This window comes from Calonectris borealis, chromosome Z (genome assembly GCF_964195595.1).
Source record: "Calonectris borealis chromosome Z, bCalBor7.hap1.2, whole genome shotgun sequence".
Lineage (NCBI taxonomy): Eukaryota > Metazoa > Chordata > Aves > Procellariiformes > Procellariidae > Calonectris > Calonectris borealis.
The window spans coordinates 36185318-36203902 of NC_134352.1; the positions used below are offsets into that span (position 1 = coordinate 36185318).

Here is an 18585-nt window from a genome sequence, read left to right on the forward strand (position 1 = left end):
TCCCATGACTACGCCGTTACTTTTGCTAGCATCACACAATACCAGCTTCCATACTTCTCCTCTCACCTTGACATACGTGTCTGACAATTGATACAAGTCACGTGAAGTGACAGACAATCCCATAGACTTAGTTACAAAAACGGGTGGTTTTGCTGACAGACGACTAAACATATGCTGCTGGATCTTCAGTAACTTGGATGTATTTCAGTGAAATGACAAATGGATGCAAGGAAGAATTTATGTCTTTTGCTGGAGAAGAGCATCTTGCACAATGAAATTAGGGATGCACATAAATATGGGGGATATGAGGGAGATCTTAAACTTCAGAATAAAAGCTGTGTCCACAGGCACAGGAACAGTGGCCTGAACGTTTAATTCCTGCTGTCAATCATCCTGGGCTGTGGACAGTGCAGTCACCCTGAGGTCGGGCGGATGATGAGGCTCTGCGCCAGCACCTTGGAGTTCGTGATAATAGTAATGTACTCAGGCTGTGGGAATCCACACCACAGGAAAAGACGTGGTCAGGGAGGGCGACAGTTCTTGTCTGGAAAGTCGTTCACTGTTCGGGGCCGGGGAGCAGAGGGTAGAGCAGGGACAGAGCAGGCGGCTTCCCTCCTCCTGAAACTACACCCCCGACCTGCCTTTCCATGACCGCCCTTTGGACGGGAAACCAGGGCAGGACGGTACCCGCCGGCGCCCCGCGGCCGCCCTCGGGCGACGTGAAGCTGCGGCCGCAGATGAGCCCCCGGCCTCTCCCGAGGCGGCGGCTGGAGCGGGGCGCACCGCTGCGCGCCCGGGGCCAAGCGGCGCGGCCGGGGGCACCCCCGCCCCACCGCCCGGCGGGCGACCGGCCCCGGCCCCGGCCCCGGCCCCGGCCCCGGCGGCTGGAGGGGGGCGCCGGAGGGCGGCGGGGCCGCGGCGCAGGGGAGCCGCGAGCGGCACCTAAAAAAATCGTTTCCTTCCGGAGCGGCGGCGGCGGCCGCCACTTCTCCGGCGCGGCTCGGGCACCGGCGGCGGCGCCCTCCGGGGTGAGGCGCTCGGAAGCCGCTGAGGAAGCCGGCTGAGCGGCGAGCGCGGAGCGGGGGCCGCCGCCGCCGCCGTGTGGAGGAGGCTGAGCGGTGGGAGGGGCGGGGAGGGACCGGGAGGGACCAGCCGCCGCGGTGACAAGGTGCCAGCGGAGCGGAGGGGCCGCCGCTAGTGCTCCGCCGTCCTCGCCGCCGCCCTCCCGCCCGGAGAAGTTTGACTCGAGAGCAGCGCAGCCGCCCGGGCCGCCGCGGCGGGGCAGGGAGCTGCGCGGGAGTCGCCGCGCCCGGGGCCGCCGCGGGACGGGGGTCGCCTCCAGCGGGAGGCGGCGGGGGGACGCCGGCAGCGCCGCTGCGGGAGCCGCCCCGCCCGCGCCATGGCAGCGCGATCCCGGAGACCCTGGCTGAGCGTGGTGCTGGGGCTGGTGCTGGGCTTCACCGCCGCCTCCTGGCTCATCGCCCCCAAAGTGGCCGAGCTGAGCGAGAAGAAGAGGCGCGGCGCCAGCCTCTGCTCCTACTACGGCCGCTCGGCGCGGCCGGGGGCGGCTGGGGGCGCGGCGGCGCCGGGCGGGCAGCAGGCGCCGCCGGAGGCAGCGGCGGTGCTGGGCGGCACGAGTTTCAGGAGCAGCCCCTGGGAGCTGCCGGCGGCGGCGGCGGTGGAGGAGGGCACGGTCTCCAGCCCCGCCGCCGGCGGGGAAGGGGAGCCGGAGGAGGAGGAGGAAGGCGGCGAGAAGCGGAGCGGCCGGCCCGGCGGCAGCCACAACGGGAGCGGGGACTGGGGGGGCGCCCCGGGCTGCCCCAAGCCCCGCAACTTCCTCTACGTGGGGGTGATGACGGCCCAGAAGTACCTGGGCAGCCGGGCGGTGGCGGCCCAGCGGACGTGGGCGCCCTCGGTGCCCGGCCGCGTGGAGTTCTTCTCCAGCCAGGGCTCCGCCGCGCCCCCCGGGCTGCCCCCGCTGCCCGTCGTCGCCCTGCCCGGCGTGGATGACTCCTACCCGCCGCAGAAGAAGTCCTTCATGATGATCAAGTACATGCACGACCACTACCTGGACAAGTACGAGTGGTTCATGCGGGCGGACGACGACGTCTACATTAAAGGTGCCCGGGGCGCGCCCCGCCGCCGGGAGGGAGGGGAGCGGCGGCCTGGGGGCCCGGCGGGGTCGCACGGCGGGTGGGGAGAGTCGGTTCCCGCCTGGGGAGGGAGGGGCTCAAGGGGTACCTCGACCCACCCCCTACCCCGGCGGCGTTTGCTTCCAGCCCCCGCGTGCGGACCGTGGGGTGGCGTCCCGGCGCTGAGGTCCCGGTGGGAACCCCGCGGGGCCAGGCCGGGCCGCCCCTGGGCAGGCTGGGGCGCGGTGGAGGGCTGAGGCGGCGGGTTGGACGGCGGCGGGCGCGTTGAGCGGTCCTTGGCGTGGGCGTGGGGTCCCGGTGCTGCGGAACCCGCGCCTGCTGCGCAACCCGCGCCTGCTGCGCCGCGACTCTCCGGGCGAGGCTGCGCCGCGGGCCGGCGGAGCGGGGCCGGCGGGGGAGCGGCGGGGAGGTGCCGGCCCCGGTCCCGCCGCGCTCGGCTGCGCAGCCTAAGGGTGGCAGTCCCGCCTCGTCCCGCCGCCCGTGCGCGGGCGGAGCGGCGGGGAGCGCTGCCGGCTGCGTCCTGCTCGGGCCGGGCAGCCCCCGCCGCGGCTGCGGCTCATCGCGAAGGCTTCGATTCGGTACTCTTCGGAAGTGATGTTTTCAGCACTTGCAAAAGTTCTCCGCTGGCTCACTGACGCTTCGGCTGAGCAAACGCAGCCTCTGAAGGCTCCTTGCGAAGCTGCCGGTCTCCTTCGCAGCGTGTGTCTCTGGAAAGGGCTGGCCCCGTACGGTGCGAGTTTCACAGCACCGTTAGAAGATGGTGTTCCGCAGCCCGCTTCCTTTCGGTCTGCGCTTGTTCCTGCGGTTACTCGTGCAGTGTCCGGCCCTCAGGAAAGAAAGAGGAGCCGAGGTTGTAAGCGTAAGCCCAGGTTGCAAGCGTGGTTGCTTATGCTGTTGAAAGCTAGCTGGAGGTAGCTGTATGCTTCCCTATTTGTCACTTGATTTTGACCGAGTCGTTTAATGGACTGCTTGCTTGTCAGCTGTCATTGATCTGTGAAGTACTTGCTCACATACACATGTATATATGTATATATATTCGGTCGCAGACGTAAAAGTTGTCACTGTTTTCTTTGGGATCATTTCGGAACTGTAATGGACCTGTCTTTAACTGGTTCCAAGGTTCCGAGTTTAAACCTGTCCAGAAACTTTTAATTTCAAGTAAATATAAAATCACAATTTCTTAAAAGAAATAGGTGAGGGGTTTGAAGGAAAAGTGTGTAGACGTTGTAGCACTGGAGATACTTTTGGAGGAGCGTGAGTTTTACCTTGTTCCGACAATTACTCTGTAATCAAACATATTTATCTTGGTTAATTTAGATTTTCTCTGGTCTTTTCAAAAATTAATCCTATCAAAATAATACCTGGCATTTCCCCTCCCGTCCCCTTCCTCCCCAGCCTGGAACTATATCGGTAAATTGCCCTGCTTTAGAGAGAGTTTTAATCTACCAAGGGAGTGCTTTCCATCAGTATTGGTTGAACAGAACAAGGTTTACTGGTGAAATTAAGTTTTGATCATATTCTGGCTTTTGGCTCTATGAAAATGATATTGTAATTAATTAAAAAAAAAATTTGTCTGTGAAAGGTAAACTTGTCCAAGGATCTTTTCAATTAGGTATAGGATACTGCATTGGACGTGATTTCCCGTGACAGTCTCAGGTGCCTGTTATATTTTTAAAAAAGCTTGAGGTACAGGAAAAGAGGTGCTGGGCAGACTAGGCAGAAAAATAACAGTAATCTTTCCTCTTTTTCAGGTGAAAAATTGGAGGAGTTTCTTCGATCACTGAACAGCAGTAAACCTCTGTATTTGGGACAGACTGGTCTAGGTAATATTGAAGAACTTGGAAAACTCGGGCTGGAGCCTGGAGAGAACTTCTGCATGGGAGGGCCGGGAATGATCTTCAGCCGGGAGGTTCTCAGGAGGATGGTGCCACATATAGGTGAATGCCTTCGAGAAATGTACACCACTCATGAGGACGTGGAGGTGGGCAGGTGTGTCCGAAGGTTTGGAGGAACTCAGTGTGTTTGGTCATATGAGGTAAGTGACAGTGTAAATTGCAATGTGCTGTTTACAGAGTTTTACATCTTGCAACGCAAGTAGCTGTATCCGCAATCTCTTTCCACTGTAATTATGTTTTAATGCATGCATCAGAATGTAAACTGCAGACTGTAAGGAAAAAAGAGAGGAAAACATTCACGGCATGTTACTGTAAGCACATTTGTTTCTACTTGTGTCTTTCAATTTTCATTGGTGGCAGTTACTGCAGCCATGTTGTAATATTTGCTATGCTGTAAGTTGCTAAAGCATTACCTTGAGGGTTTCTACATGTAATCCTTGACAGGATGCCGCTGTATTTGATGTATGCTGTTCAGGTTGGATCTTTTTAAGAACTTGTTTTTGGATAAGCATGTGGCATATCTGTTTTTTCTGCATGGCAGGGTCTTAAAATATGTTGTGGTATTTGAAGAAGAATTGCTTGTATTTTCTTAATTACTCAGATATATTTTAATGGAGTTCATTACGGGCAAAAGCAGAAATAGGAGTTGGATTTTTTTTTCTTGTACAGAAATGACATTTTTTACACTGCTTGTGTCTATGATGCACTTTTAACAGTGTTTTTCTTAGGGTAAAACAGTGTTAATCTGTATTAAGGACACACGCAGTGTGACAAATCTTCCTATGCTGATGTCACTTTAGAAGCAACTGACTTGATTCCGTAATAGCATTTTCTAAAGCAATAAAGATGTGTGCAGTACCCAAAAAGTTTGTTTGCAATGCCATAACTAAAATTCAGGCCTATTCCTCTGGAAATATTATGGTTAGTGGCAAGACTATCTTTGTAGGTAAAAATAGACAAAGCGTGCAACTGCTAGAAAGGGTAAAGGGTGATAGCTAATACGATGAATATGATTTTAGTTATTTTGACTGGTTGTTTAATATTAATATATGCTTGTCCTTGTGGCACTCCCTCATTAAGCAGGAAAAATCACTTAAATGGGCTACTTAAAGAGGTTATGTGCTACTAACGACAAAAAGACAGGAAAAATAATTAATTTTGTGGATAAGTGTTTTTCTGAATGGCCTGAGGGAAGGTGACCATTTTAAAAATGGGTTTGGGAGGCTACAGTGCATGTAAACAGGTGAACAAAAATAAATTTTGAATAGTTGGTACTAACTAGTAGTTATAGTTACAGAAATAGTTGGTAGAAGTCTTAGAGGTGGAAATCCTATCCTTTACTTCACAATAGAAAGGTGCTTTTAGAGACTATTTCAATAAATGTTGTAAATGCCAATGTAAAATAATACACCCGTTGCGCTGGTAGAGCAGGGAAGGCATTTATCGTGCAGATGGCTATCGATGTAGGACTAGTGGTTCTTAATCAGACTTCCAAACCACACACTACGTTGGCAGCTTAATCTTACACGCTGATATGTTTGGGCTGTGTCTGTACAAGGTCGTTTTCAAATCCTCACGGGCATGTGATGCCTGCTGATCTGTATCAGATAGCAAAATTATGATTCTGCCTTGGCAGTCATGTCTTGGAAGGGGTTTTGGTTTTGTTTTTCTGGTTTGTCTTCTTGGGAAGAAATCTGGGGAAGGGAAGAAGACTGATAAAAGGTAACATTATCACTATGGCTATAATTTATTTTGATGTTGAATGTCAGGAAATTTTGGCTCCAAGCACTGAGCATAAGTGGGATAGAGCAAAAAAATATGTTTACTTTCTTCAGTTTTGGAGACTGAGTTGTATGACTGCCCAGAAGCTCAGGTTTTCATGGTAGGATTGGGGCCTGAAAACATAAAGTTTTTGGGAAAAAACGTGTGGTTTTATGGGATCTGGAATAGAGTGACACCAGTCTTGACTGTCAGTTGCTCTTGAAGGCCCTAGGTCTATGTAATAAAGAATGGAAAAAGAAAAACGTGTTAGGCATTGCAATAGCAGCTGCTTGTTTCTGACCAGTATTTCTGTCTGTTAGAAGAATCTTTGACTGTTGCCGGCACAGGAGGTGCTCCAGAAGATGGAGATGATTAAGACAAAGCTGCTTAGGATGCTATCCCAGCATTAAATCTCTGTGGAAGGGAAGGAGCAAAATAGAGTGTCCAGAGACAGAGAAGTTGCGTTCGTGCTTTGGCATAGTTTGTGTTGTGTAGCGAGTTGTTTCAAGCAGTCTGATACTGCACCTGAACAGATTGGTGTGTTGTGGGTTGGTAAATTAGTAGGTGACAAGGGTGGCTTTTTTCCTAGGGCACTGAAAGTCCTGCTGTGTGCTTTTCCATTCCTGCCTTAGGTCAGCAACACTCTTTGTGTGCTAGAAGGGGAATTACTCCCTCAGATATATGTGTGCAAAACCTAAGGCTGGGACCAGGGCTTTCTGCATAGCCAGTCGCACTTTTGTCCTGAAGTTCTGTTGTTGTATGTGAGTATTAAACAGTCCTGCTGAGCTGCAAGATTTTTTATGGACTTCGTTGCTTTTGGGAAGATGCATAATTTGTATCTAGTATGTGTTGCTGGAGACTAATGTAAACTGGAAATGATTCCAGTAAAGTTCATAGAAGCAGAAAAGCTCTAGAAGAGTTGAGTCACTATTCCATCATTTTTTACTAAATTTCTTTTCTGAGAACTGGAACAGAAAGCTTCTTTTTGGTGAGGATGAAAGAAATCAAAAGAGTTCAAGAGAAAACCTGAAATGCTTGATCTTTGCTGGGTGGCTCAACTGGCATAGGTAAGACTGACTGCCTGTCAGGGTTTATTCTACTTAGCTAGTAAGCTGTGCTAGCTTATATGCATGATATGCTTGCTGGCAAGGAGAGGGTTACAACTTTGACTTTTTTTTTTTTTGAAATATTCTTTATTTATAAAAGAAAAGAAGAGGTGTACAAGTCCGCAGTGAGGCACTCTTATTCTTGGGGCTTTCTAGAGTTTAATTCTTGTTCTGCCAGATTTGAAGCCAGGGCTAAAAGCTGGGTCTCCCACATACCAAATGACTTATGGCTGAGGTGACGAGTCTCTCTCTGTGTCTGCTGATGGAGCTCCTCCACTTTAAATAAAGAATTAGTCATCGGATTGCTGAGAGAGTGAATCTAATAACAGGGGGTTTAGGGCACTTACGCAGAATGGAGGAGACAAAAACCTGCCCTCAGGCTGCAATTTGACATTTGCTCTAAGCCGACAAAAATACGGGCTTTCACTGAAGGGTGGTTGCTCCTTTCGGTTGCTGTCCTGTTCTGCAGGACTTGTGCAGCCCTGTGGTGAGCTGGAGCAGGGGCAGGATCCACTTGAAACCGGACCCTGACTAAAAGCGTTTTCTTCAGCTGAATCAGGACTCACAGCAAAGCTTTACTGAGCGCGAGCATCAGAAGAAAGAAAAGGTGGTCACGTTCAGCCAGGAGTGAAGGGGCAGGAGGGTGTCAAACTGCCCTTCTTGGCAGCAGCTTACATTCGAATTGGCTGGAAGCAGCAGTTGAACTGCAGCCTAAGTGTGGTACATTTCCTTGCTACATGAGGAAGTATCTGCTAGAGGCGTTGTGTTTTGGATGGATCATTTCCTTTCTACAGAAGATCCATCCTTGTTCTGATTTATTTTTCAACTATATCTTAATTTATCCTCTAGTTTTGAAGATACTGTAATGATAAAGGTGTAATAAACCTGCCAAATTTGTCTAAAATATCTCTGTAAAAAGCCTTTTTGTTTTTGTTAGGCATTAGCAACTTCTGCTTCCCCAAATCAGTAACAGTAGAGATTAAAAAGGGCCTTTTGCTTTTGTACTTTCAGAATCCGTTTTTCAAGGTAGCACTCTCTTTTCCACTAATTTTGCAGGCTTGAAATGTTTTTCTTTAAATGAATGAAGAGATTAGCTTGATTTTAGTGACTCATAACTTGTTTTATTCTTTGGAAACAAAAATATAGTTAAAAAACTGAGATGCTGTGTTGTTCCTCGCTTTACTGTTTATGAGGGACTTGGCTATAGAGGGCCATTTGGAAAAAAAGGCTGATTGCTTTATTCCTCCCCCTTTTTTTTTAAAATGGTGTTTCTGGTTTGAGAAGACCATTTTGTAATTTGTAACCTAAGTGTATAACAGATCAAATAGTGTAGTTCCACGAAAGAACAAAATAAAATGCAAGATATGAATTAAGTGGCTATAACAATTCAAGCAGAAATCAAACATTGTCAGGGTATAAATACTGACTATCAGAGAAAGTTTTTCTTCAGAAAATGAAAAACGACGAATGCAGCATAAAAAGATTTAAAGACCATTCATCAGTGTATTTGGGACACTTACTCTAATGTTAAGTTTGTAAAGCTTTTCTTCTGGTAGCCTTTTTTTCCCTTTCTGTGGGAGAAATACAGAATCGTAGAATATCTCAAGTTAGAAGGGACCCATAAGGATCATCAAGTCCGCCTGCAACATTAATTTTAAACTTAAAAACTACATTCATACAACAAACTACATTCACACCAAACACCCCATATACTTTTGATATTTTGGTAATGCGTACGTTGATACTGAAAGAAAATACTGTACTTTGCAAATACAGGCAGTTCATGTTAATGATTATATCTGTTTTCCCATTATTTTTTTCCTTTTACAAAGTTCTATGACAACCATAGAATGTGGTCTTATTACTATTAACATTTTTTTTAATAATTCAGCTCTCTAATATCCTATTTGTTGTTGATTCCCAGTAGTCACAGTAAATATTACAGTAAATATCCTGGTAAAATGCCTATTTGGATCAAACTGCACACTCAAAAAGGTTCCCTTTGCAGTGCATTGGTATTATGACTGTCTCTGGAGGTGCTGGAACCTCTGTAAGCCGTCTTCTGGCTTCCTCTAAAAATACTTTTACCTTTTCCTTTTCAATGTCAGTTTTCCTTCCGGATGTATTTTAATTTTTCATTCAAGGCTTTGTCTCTCTCTTTGGTTGGTGGATCACAACTCAGCTTTGAGTTGAACACTACACCGAACAGAAGCATTACAGGTGTACTTGCCGTTGATGATGATAAGATGGTATTTTGCTCATTTGGGTACTGGAATGATCAATCTTAAAGCAGCAGTACCCAGCCCCCAATAAGCTGTTGGTTTTGGGCAGCTTTATTAGGTAGTTACATAAATGCAGCCATCATCTTAAAAAAGCACAGAGCGAGCTATCAGTGAACCTAGAATAGAAATGCATGGAAGAGTGGATAATTAAGATTGCAGCAGGGATCTCTGAGGGTATATGGAGAGGAACAGGATGATCACAGAGGCCTCAGAACTGTTTGCATCAATGGCCAGTTACTGAAACAGGATTGTGTATGTGTTCTCTTAACTATTTGTTATTAATAGCTATCTGATTACAGCAATGTTAAAGGTAGTTATCAAACTTCTTTACTTTAATATGATTCTCACCTGGCTAGAAAAGTGAGTTATATTTCCATACCATTGTAGTATAGTGTTCCTGTGTGTACGTGGTACCCAATAAAATGCAAATCATTAAATGCATATCCTATTGCAGTAACTGTGGTGCTAAAACTGAGTCATTACTCTCTGGTCCTCATCTGAGCCTGTTGTGCTGTGCTCTTTCTCTGGCTTTGCAAAACAACCTCCCGTCATTCATTTGTTCTTTTACCTGGGGAATTTGGGGAGACTGCCTGGGGCTGCTGCCTCCCTTGGGTTTACATACCCTGGGGACTCCCTGTCTTCCTGCCCCTTCTTGATCCTGCAAGATCATCTTGGCTGGGAGTTAAGGAAGTTTACGGTGAGAAAACAGAGTCGTCCCTGGTACTTGCATGTTATTGAGGGTCTTAAGCGTTTCCCCATGTGGCTCAGCAGGACTGCAAGAGCTGGAGATACCTTTTTTGGGGGTCTTCATTGTGAAGGATTCAGATGGTACTCCCACACCTACTGTGGAGGTGTGCGCCAGCACGCACAAGCCCGCGGCTGTGGTCCACTGTATGATGGCATCTTAGCTGTGGAGCCAAGAGCTAAGTGGGCTGTTTCTTAGCCTGGTTGAGAGTTAGCGTTTCACAGGTTTCTGGCTTGTTTGCAGATTGGGTGTCCTGTCTTTCCTGCTGTACCCCAAGAAGAAATACTGCTTGTGCCTTTTTGGAGTTTGACAGCTGTGTAATTCTTACTCTGGGTGCTGAGTTACCAAGGTGCTGCAGGACTCTGGGGGTGTGTTTTCATGTCCGTGATGTGAAGAAAGGGTGGATACACCTTCCTCGTAATGTGCTTTCTTCTAAGACGCCAGCAGCTATTTATGTGCAGGACTGTGTGGGCTAAGTGACAGCTTTCTAGTCTGTTCTGAATGTTTGTACGTTCTCAAAGCAAATATTTGAAAGGTTTTCCTCTTTAAGAATAAGCTCTTATTTGAATTACCAAAGCATCCCACTGACAAGCAAAAGAAAAACATTAGGAAAAGTTCTTAAACGATTAAAAATGTGTCTTTAGTTCTGCGTATGGGTATCCTGAACCATCTCTCAACCTATACGGAAATTTAAACATGTTCAGCTTTTTTCTCATGTTTGCTGTCATTTTATTGGAAGTGTTTTCTCAAGACTTTTGTGCAGTTGGTATATTGGAGGCAGTATTTCCATAGAAGTCTGGTGCAGAAGGCTAGCTGTTCAAGTGTGTTTAAAAATAGTGTTCGACGTGAGACGACACAATTGTGGCACAACTACTGCAAGAGTCATCCCATTTAAACATCAAATCATCACTCTTGACAGTGCCTGTCACATTATACAAGGAATAAGCTTGATTTTTAAACAGACTTACAGATGAAGAACTTGTCTGCTTTAGGGTCAACAGTGGATTCAGTGCTTTAAGTGAATCCCTGAAACAAAGCACAGTGAAACCCTGATGTTTTTACTTCTTACCCTGAAACAGTTTTCTGTACTTAACCTTAAAATCAAGTAAACCAAACCACATGGGAAGTATTAGTTTCTGTAAATATTCCCAGAATTATCTTTATTTTCAAAATTTTGTCTTTCTAGGGGTCCTGAAATAAATTTCCCTTTCATGCGTACAGATTTGATCATGGTTATTTAGTTATACTTTGACAAAGCATTTTGTTAAATGGTCCTGCTTGAGCCTTTTTGATGATGAAGGGTGTTTGTTGCAGATTACCAGGTAAATCAAATAGTATAGGTTGCTCAAAGTATGTATAGTCTTCTCAAAGACACTGATAGTCCACAGGTTGTTTCCTCCTGCTCCCTCCCAGCCCCCACAGCTGATGGATTTTGTTAGTTTTTCTGGACTGTTCTTTTTCTCTCTTCTTGTCCCAACTTAGAAAATCTCCCAGAGACAACTTTTTTCCTGACTTTCACTTTCCAACTTCACGTCTGTTGATAAGCTCAAAAGACAACCTTCTACTGAAATAGAAAATGCTCACAAAGAGAGAAGCTGGAAGTTGTAAACAAGAAGAGTTACAGAAATTATTTGAAAGAAGCGCTAACTAAATGTACTTATGTTTACTATGGTATTTCATTAGGTATGAAAAACAGGGTATGTTTCTTTTTTTGGAAGAATAAGCTTTCAAGCTACTCTTCCAGTTCTGTATGTTTCTTGGGACTTTTCTGGAAGTAGACAAGTAGGTATAAAGTGCAGCTGGATCATTTTATGTCTTCAGACTTTATTTATTCTGTGGTTCTCATTACCAAACTGGTTTCCACCTATTTTCCATTCTTATGTGAGAAGGTATGTATTAAGTCATTGTCAATATATGTAACATATTTTCTAAAATATGCTTTTATTTAGTTATTTGATTTCATTATGTAATGTGAAATACTCAAAGAATACATGTATTATTATAAGTGTAGCGAGAACTGCTATGCTTTGAGGAGTTTATTCCATCTGACCAGTGCTGGCTAATGATTTAAGCTTAAGGTTAGTGCACAGGTTGGTTACTCTTTAGTACATATTTGGAACTGGGCAGCAAGTAAATGTGTAGTTCCACCCTGGCTGCAGTATTTTTGGCTTTCTGGGTATCAAAAGATTTTTGGCCTGCTTTTAAGAATTCTTTTAAAGCATACATATACTTTAGGAAACAAAGAACATCTTAAACTAGAGGTATAATTTTAGGAAATTCTGGAGGAGGATAAGCAGCCTGGTAATGATACAGGCTTCCTGAATGCTGCTTTATGTATGATTTAGTCTTGAAACGAACCTAGGAAAGGGAAGGTTACCTTTTCATTCTTTTTTTATTTAGTGCTTTTGAGACACATTTTCCACAGTCATTTTCCACGTTGGCTGAAGTTTTACCTTTAGTAAACTAATCTTTGTGAACATTTAAAAATCAAAAAACAGGACTAAAATAAGTCTCTTCTGGAATGTGCTGGTTTAACTGGGCAGTTAGAATATTGAAGGTTAAAACCTGAGGTACTGACTGGACAGATTGTTTGGTTTTTTTGTTTTTGGTTTTTTAATTTTTAGTTTGTGATAAAATATTTTATTTAGAAACTTGGAAGTATTCCTTTTAATAATTTTCAAATAGGATTGTAATTTTGTGCCTTGTTTTTTTGTGCACTTGATACTTTGAAGGATTTTATATTTTTAAGATTGCTTTAAAGTGCATTTGAGTCCCTAAACCTTTTTGCTTTTTGTTTCTTTATTATTATTTTTTCTACAACCATTCAAGGGCAAATTAACATCTGAAGGACGATAATTTGATCACCAGGGACGATGCTCCTTTTGACTCTGCATTTGCTGATACCAGGGAGATATTTGTTCATGGGGCCGTTTCTGAGTGCAGCATGTATGAACGAGCTCCTTGTGGCGTGGAAGCAGATACGCTAATGAAGTGCAGCATTTCTTTAGTTGTATACGTGGCCACAATGCAGTGGAAGTATATGTGGCCTTAACTACTACATGAGGCATACGCTGTAAATCTGTGTGCACGGAAATGGGCATTTGTACATACATATGCATGTATTTAAAGCTTGTGCCCAGTTGATAACCAGGCTCGCAGAGCCGTAAGTGAAGGTCCTTTGGAGCTTTTAAACTGTGCTTCTAGGTATTTATTGCAGTCTCTTTCCTGCAGAGCTTAAGAATTTAGCTTTCAGCTTGATTTTTGTTTCTCTTCATAGTTATATCTGTACCCTTCTGTACATACGTGTATTTTGGCTTCCAGCTTCAATTTAACGTAGCTTTTCGGCTTTCCATTTTCCTTGAAATCTTTTTCTTTCCAGCTACAGACTGTAGCACAGCTATTCATGATAACAACTTTTTATCACCAAAGGAGACTGTCTTATGGACCAGCTCTTACCCTGCCAGAATTGCACAGCTTCCTGTTGTTGATAATGATAAAACACAGTGACTTTTTCTGTCACTTTTTATCAATTTTGGGCAAAATTTTCTGAAGTGCATGAGTCTTAGTTCCAGAAGTCAGGGAATTTAACTAGAACAGATGTAGCTGATGACAAAGCTTTTAGGAAAGTGCTTAATTCGGCAAATGAAATAGTTTTGTTATCGATGTTTTTAATTGTTTTAAAATAATTTGTTAGGTATAAATCTATCCTGCTAGAACAAATGAAAGCAGGTGCTAGTATTTTGGATTCTTGTTTTTTTCTACTCTAAATTTTTGTGATTGAAGATATTTTTCTTCATGTGGTAGGGGGAAATAATTGCAGGTAACGGAGGGTAATTGACTGTAACAGAAAATATTGTCAAATAGTAAAAAGTATTTTTTCTTAATATTTGGCTGTGGTAATTGTGGGAAATGTAGTACTAGTGTATCCAAGAGGGTCATTCAAGTGTTTTTATGTATTTCTTTTGTGGCATTTGATGCTTGAGATTTGCTTAGAGTTGTAGAGTGTGTCTGTTACAACTTTGCAAAAATTGATTATTGTTCCATCCTGGCCATGGTAAGTTGGTGCTCACTCACCTCTTCCAAATCTGTAAGCCTTAGTTTTTCCTGTGCTGAACCCAAGAATAAATCTACCTTCAGACTCTGTTCTTAAATTCCTATCCACGCAGTGCTGTTGGCATGTGTGCTTGAAGGTGACAGCTCTGTCATGGGAGAGGGATGTAAGAGACGTATGGCCTTTGTGGGGCAGAGCGCCTGGAGTGGATAAGGGCTGGTCTTCTTTCCTCAGTATGCTTATCAACTATCCCAGCCCAGCCTGAGCTTCCTAACTCGTCACTGGAAAAATGTTTTGAACAGCAGTGGCTTTATTATTTTAGCTGCACATAGCTGCTAGAAGCAGGAGGGGGAAATGCTGGAAGAAGGTAGGTTGGAATAACAGACGGACATGCCTTCGTTGAGTTTGGCATGTTAGAAAACAGCTACTACAAATCAGCTGCTCGTGACGGGGAGTTGCATCCTCAAAAGTAAGACTTCTTTCATGAGTTATTGCCTTAAAAAGGATGTGGTGCCAGCGTTCTCTGTGTGTATCTGTATGTGGATGTGTATATATGTGTGTGTTTGTGTGTATATTTTTAAGAAATATGCAGTGTATTGCCGTTTGCCTTTTTGCTCCACTTTGAGCACTGGATAATCATAAAGACCATTAAATTTTTGTCATTTGCCTTGTTACCAGCTGTTTTCTGGAGACTGATGATTGCGGTAACAATTGTGTCTAGACCTATCTGGCTTTGTAGGAACCTCACCCCCATGTGAGAATCCAGTCGGTTTGTTTCTATTAAACATGCCAGTTACCTTCTATAGCAGTCACCTACTGACTGTCTTTGGGTAGTGCATTAAGGGATGTGAAAGCACTTACTCTCCCACATTGATCTGAATAGGATTTCCATTAGCTGTGTATGGTGTTGATAAACGCTGATAAAAGTTCATTAGTTCAGAAAGGGAAAAATCTAACTGAGGTCCTCAGAACAACCGTGTTAAAATACATTCCTGAATGTAGGTTAGTTATTGACTTGATTAAATAGGAGCTCTCAAATTTTTTGTGTATCTGAACATTCGTGATACCTACTTTAGTGCCTGAAAATACACTTCAGTAGTAGCATTCCTGCAGGTAAGTCCAGAACTGCAGGAGCTTCCTGCTCATCTCAATTTAAAAGAAATTTGCTGTTGCTAATTGGAATGTTTGGTTTAGTATTAAACTCATAATTTTAGTAAATGACTGTTAATTTTCCATTGCTAAATGTCATTTGGAGACCTACTGTTTTGCTTGGAAATGGACGTTGAAGAGATTTGTTTAGAGGTTCTGCCTTAAATCTGTGGAGTGGCCAGTGAAAACAAACTGGTTTTCACCAGTTTTAGTATCAGTTACCTTCAATGTAGGTACTCTTTGTGTTCTTTCAAACTTGAAAGAAGATAAAATGCGATGCCCTGGGTTGGGGGAGGAAGGGAATTGTGCTTTTCTTGTAGATTTTTATTTAGTTGTTTCTATTTAGCCATAATTACATTAATCACCTTGGTCAAAATAAGTCTTTCTCTGTAGACTAGATGTTACCTTGTACAAATGAAGTAACTTTTCATCCTTATCACATCCATTATGATCATGTAGGTAGGTAACAAAAATAGTTGCTGGATTAAGTATTTCAGTTATATGGGAAGAGAAGCTTTAATGACTAGTACGAGGACGGAATCACACAGTGTTGCTCTATTATTTTTTAAACAGTTTCAAGAAAATTTATGTGTTTTATAGTATACTTATTATTCTTTGTTCACTGGGGATCAATGAGAGATGTCCAGTAGAGTTTTTGGCATCTGTTCATCAGTACAGATAATAAAACAGCAACACTATTGTATTTAAGAGATTGATATTTGCATTCGTTCACACACTCTGAGGAGGTATTTAAGATACCTTCCACACTTCCCATCACTCCTTTTTATAAATGTATTGAGCTCCATCTAAAATAATGCGGTTTTCCATTTTACCTGTGCTGTGCCACTGGAATACTGTTATAAATATGCAATTGCCATCATAAGTAGCCTCTTTACTTACGCTTTTAACTTCTTTGAGGCAAATATGCAGCCATTTGTTCTTCTATGAGTTGTTATTATTTACTTTAGAAAGCTCTTGTTTCATCCCTTGCACTTACCTATCCATACTGATAAATGCTACAGAGCTTTTATTTGGTGAGGTACAAGAATCCATGCGTTCTGTTCCTCTTGTTCTCTTAATCACCCTTCCTTTCACTTGCCTCAGTCTCTCTCTTTTTTTTAAATCTGTGATCAGGGTTAGGTATGGTACTATGTATGGGAACTCATCTGTAACTTCTACTGTGGCACTCAATGTTCAGCTTCACTACTGCAGCTCAGGATTACATTTACCGGTTTTAAGGCTTCATCACACTGTGAATTCATCATCATTTTGCAATTGGTTAGTACTACTAGGTCAGTGTCATCTTCGGCCATTTTCACCTATTGAGCTTCTGACGAGAAGAATATTTCACTTGTGTTAAAATTTGCTAGTATAGTAGTCACATGTTTAATCCTGTTGCTATTGGAAAACTGCTGTCCTAAGCATGATGTTGCAGTATTGGGTAAAAATTGCCTTTTCCTGTGTAAAGGGGATGTGCCTCGTTAGCACGGGGACTTCCATAGCAAGGGCAGATGCTGTGTTAGTAGGAGAGGGAATGTGCTGTATTGCTTGATCACATCCTGCATGGAAAATGCGAACTGTTGTCCCAAGTCTACTTGCACCTCCTAGCAGACGAATGATTAGCGAAGAAGAAAAATTTAATCTCGCAAAGAGCTTAATCACACATGATGTTAATTGCTGAGGGCTTTCATTCCAACTAAAGGAAGCAATTTAGTGCATCTTAGAGGAAATTTGCCTTTTGGTCTTTCAACTTTATACTCTGAGATTTGCCATTTTCTTTTTTGATGTTGTTCATTGTGAAGTTACTGCAAATAAACATGTAAATTATCAGAAACCCCCAAAGGAGCTTTGAACATTGGACTTTCTTTTTAAAGTCAGTTACTTGAATCCAAAGCTGAACATCTGTGGAAGACAAACATAGTTTCCAGTTTTTCTCTACAGCCGTTGTAGCCAGGACAAATCTGAATGAATACTGGAGTCTGCTGGTACAGTTGATGTTTCTGGTTGAAGTATGTCAACTGTGTAATGCATATCTTTTCACGCGTATACTGTTTATGAATGCTTTAATTAATGAAGAATTGGAGTGTAAGACTCCAATTAATTGTTTAAGGAACTAACGCTTGAAGAAGTGTGTATGTATATGTGTACACACACACATGTACATGTATATATGTATTAAAAAACAAAGGTAGCAGAGCATACCAGTACTTTTTAATGTGACAGTTTGAGGTAATTTCCTTGAAATACCTAAATTAAAATACAGACTTTTAAAAGAGGTTTTTGGATAGGTTGGAAAATATGTTCCCATGAAAACATGGGAGGCTTGCATAAATGGAATGGTTTCAAAAGATTGAGGTCTCTCAAGAGCAAATGGCACATGTTTGGTGGAAAATCACTGCTTGAAAATGCATCATTTAGGAAAGATGTTACTGCATCATGCAGACTAGATGGATAAACTAAAATGCAAAATGAAAAGTTCTGGTGCTGGGTGGATATGTTCTTCAAGCTTTCAGATGTCTCTTAAGCCAGCAGTACTGGCTGGCTACACTGAGTGTGAGTTTGCTTTTTGCAGGTAGGTTGATGAGTTTTATGAAGAGACTTGCCAACAAGTCACCTTGTAAGAGGCCTATAACTATCGTGACATGACAGTGATTTCCAAAGATGATGAAGCCTTCATCTGAGACCACGATGTTTTTTCCCCCGCCATTATCTTAAATAAATGGCTTTTGTAGTAGCTACAGTATCACCTATGCAGGTGATTTAATTACATACCTCGTACGTGCCATTCATTATGTTTTAGAGGAGGGGGCCATGTTTCTGCCCACCTGAGGTGCCTGGAGATTTCTAGCTAGTTGACAAGGACAGAAGCATACTGAAAGCTTTCCATCTCTGTGTACGCAAAGCACTGTAAAAGTTACGCTCTTTTGTTTCTTTGTTGTGTTTTGTTTTTGCTTTCTGATGAAAAAAGAGGGGGGAATGCTAAGACACAGACAAAAGCCACAAATTAACAAGTAACATACCACTGTTGACATGCTCTGGTTAGCGTGAGCCTCTGAGGCTGTTCTCCGTACACCTCGAGCTGACACTATGTGCTTCGTTTTGTAAGTCCTTCCACCCTTGTTTCACTAGGGGTCTGATTTAACTTTAATTGCAGAGGTCGTCCGGCATGCAATACCAGAACTTGCGGACTAGGGCTTGCTTGCTGGTAGCTGGAAACCTTGTGGGCAGTTCCTGTATGCATGTGTCTTTTGCCCGTGTTCCCCGTGTGAAGAGCAGAATTTGGCTATGAGGAGGCAAAGAAAGGCTTGGAGGATTCAGGAAAGGAGGAGGAGCGGGGAAAAATATCTGAGCACTGCTCTGAGAAGGTTGTTACCCCCTGGTGCATGCTAGTGAGTGCAGAATGACTTTGGTTCCAGCTCATAGTGAACGAGCATTATAGCAAA

General features: G+C 43.9%; 1 protein-coding gene across 1 annotated transcript in view; it reads left to right on the forward strand.

Annotated features, from left to right (window-relative positions):
- The first annotated feature begins 1337 nt into the window (after positions 1-1337).
- CHSY3 (chondroitin sulfate synthase 3) overlaps positions 1338-18585 on the forward strand; it is a 189558-nt gene continuing 172310 nt past the window's right edge. The window contains exons 1-2 of the mRNA XM_075136284.1: positions 1338-2120; positions 3905-4188. Coding sequence (XP_074992385.1) covers positions 1400-2120; positions 3905-4188 — 1005 coding nt within the window. The 5' untranslated portion in view covers positions 1338-1399. The remainder of the gene's footprint in view (positions 2121-3904; positions 4189-18585) is intronic.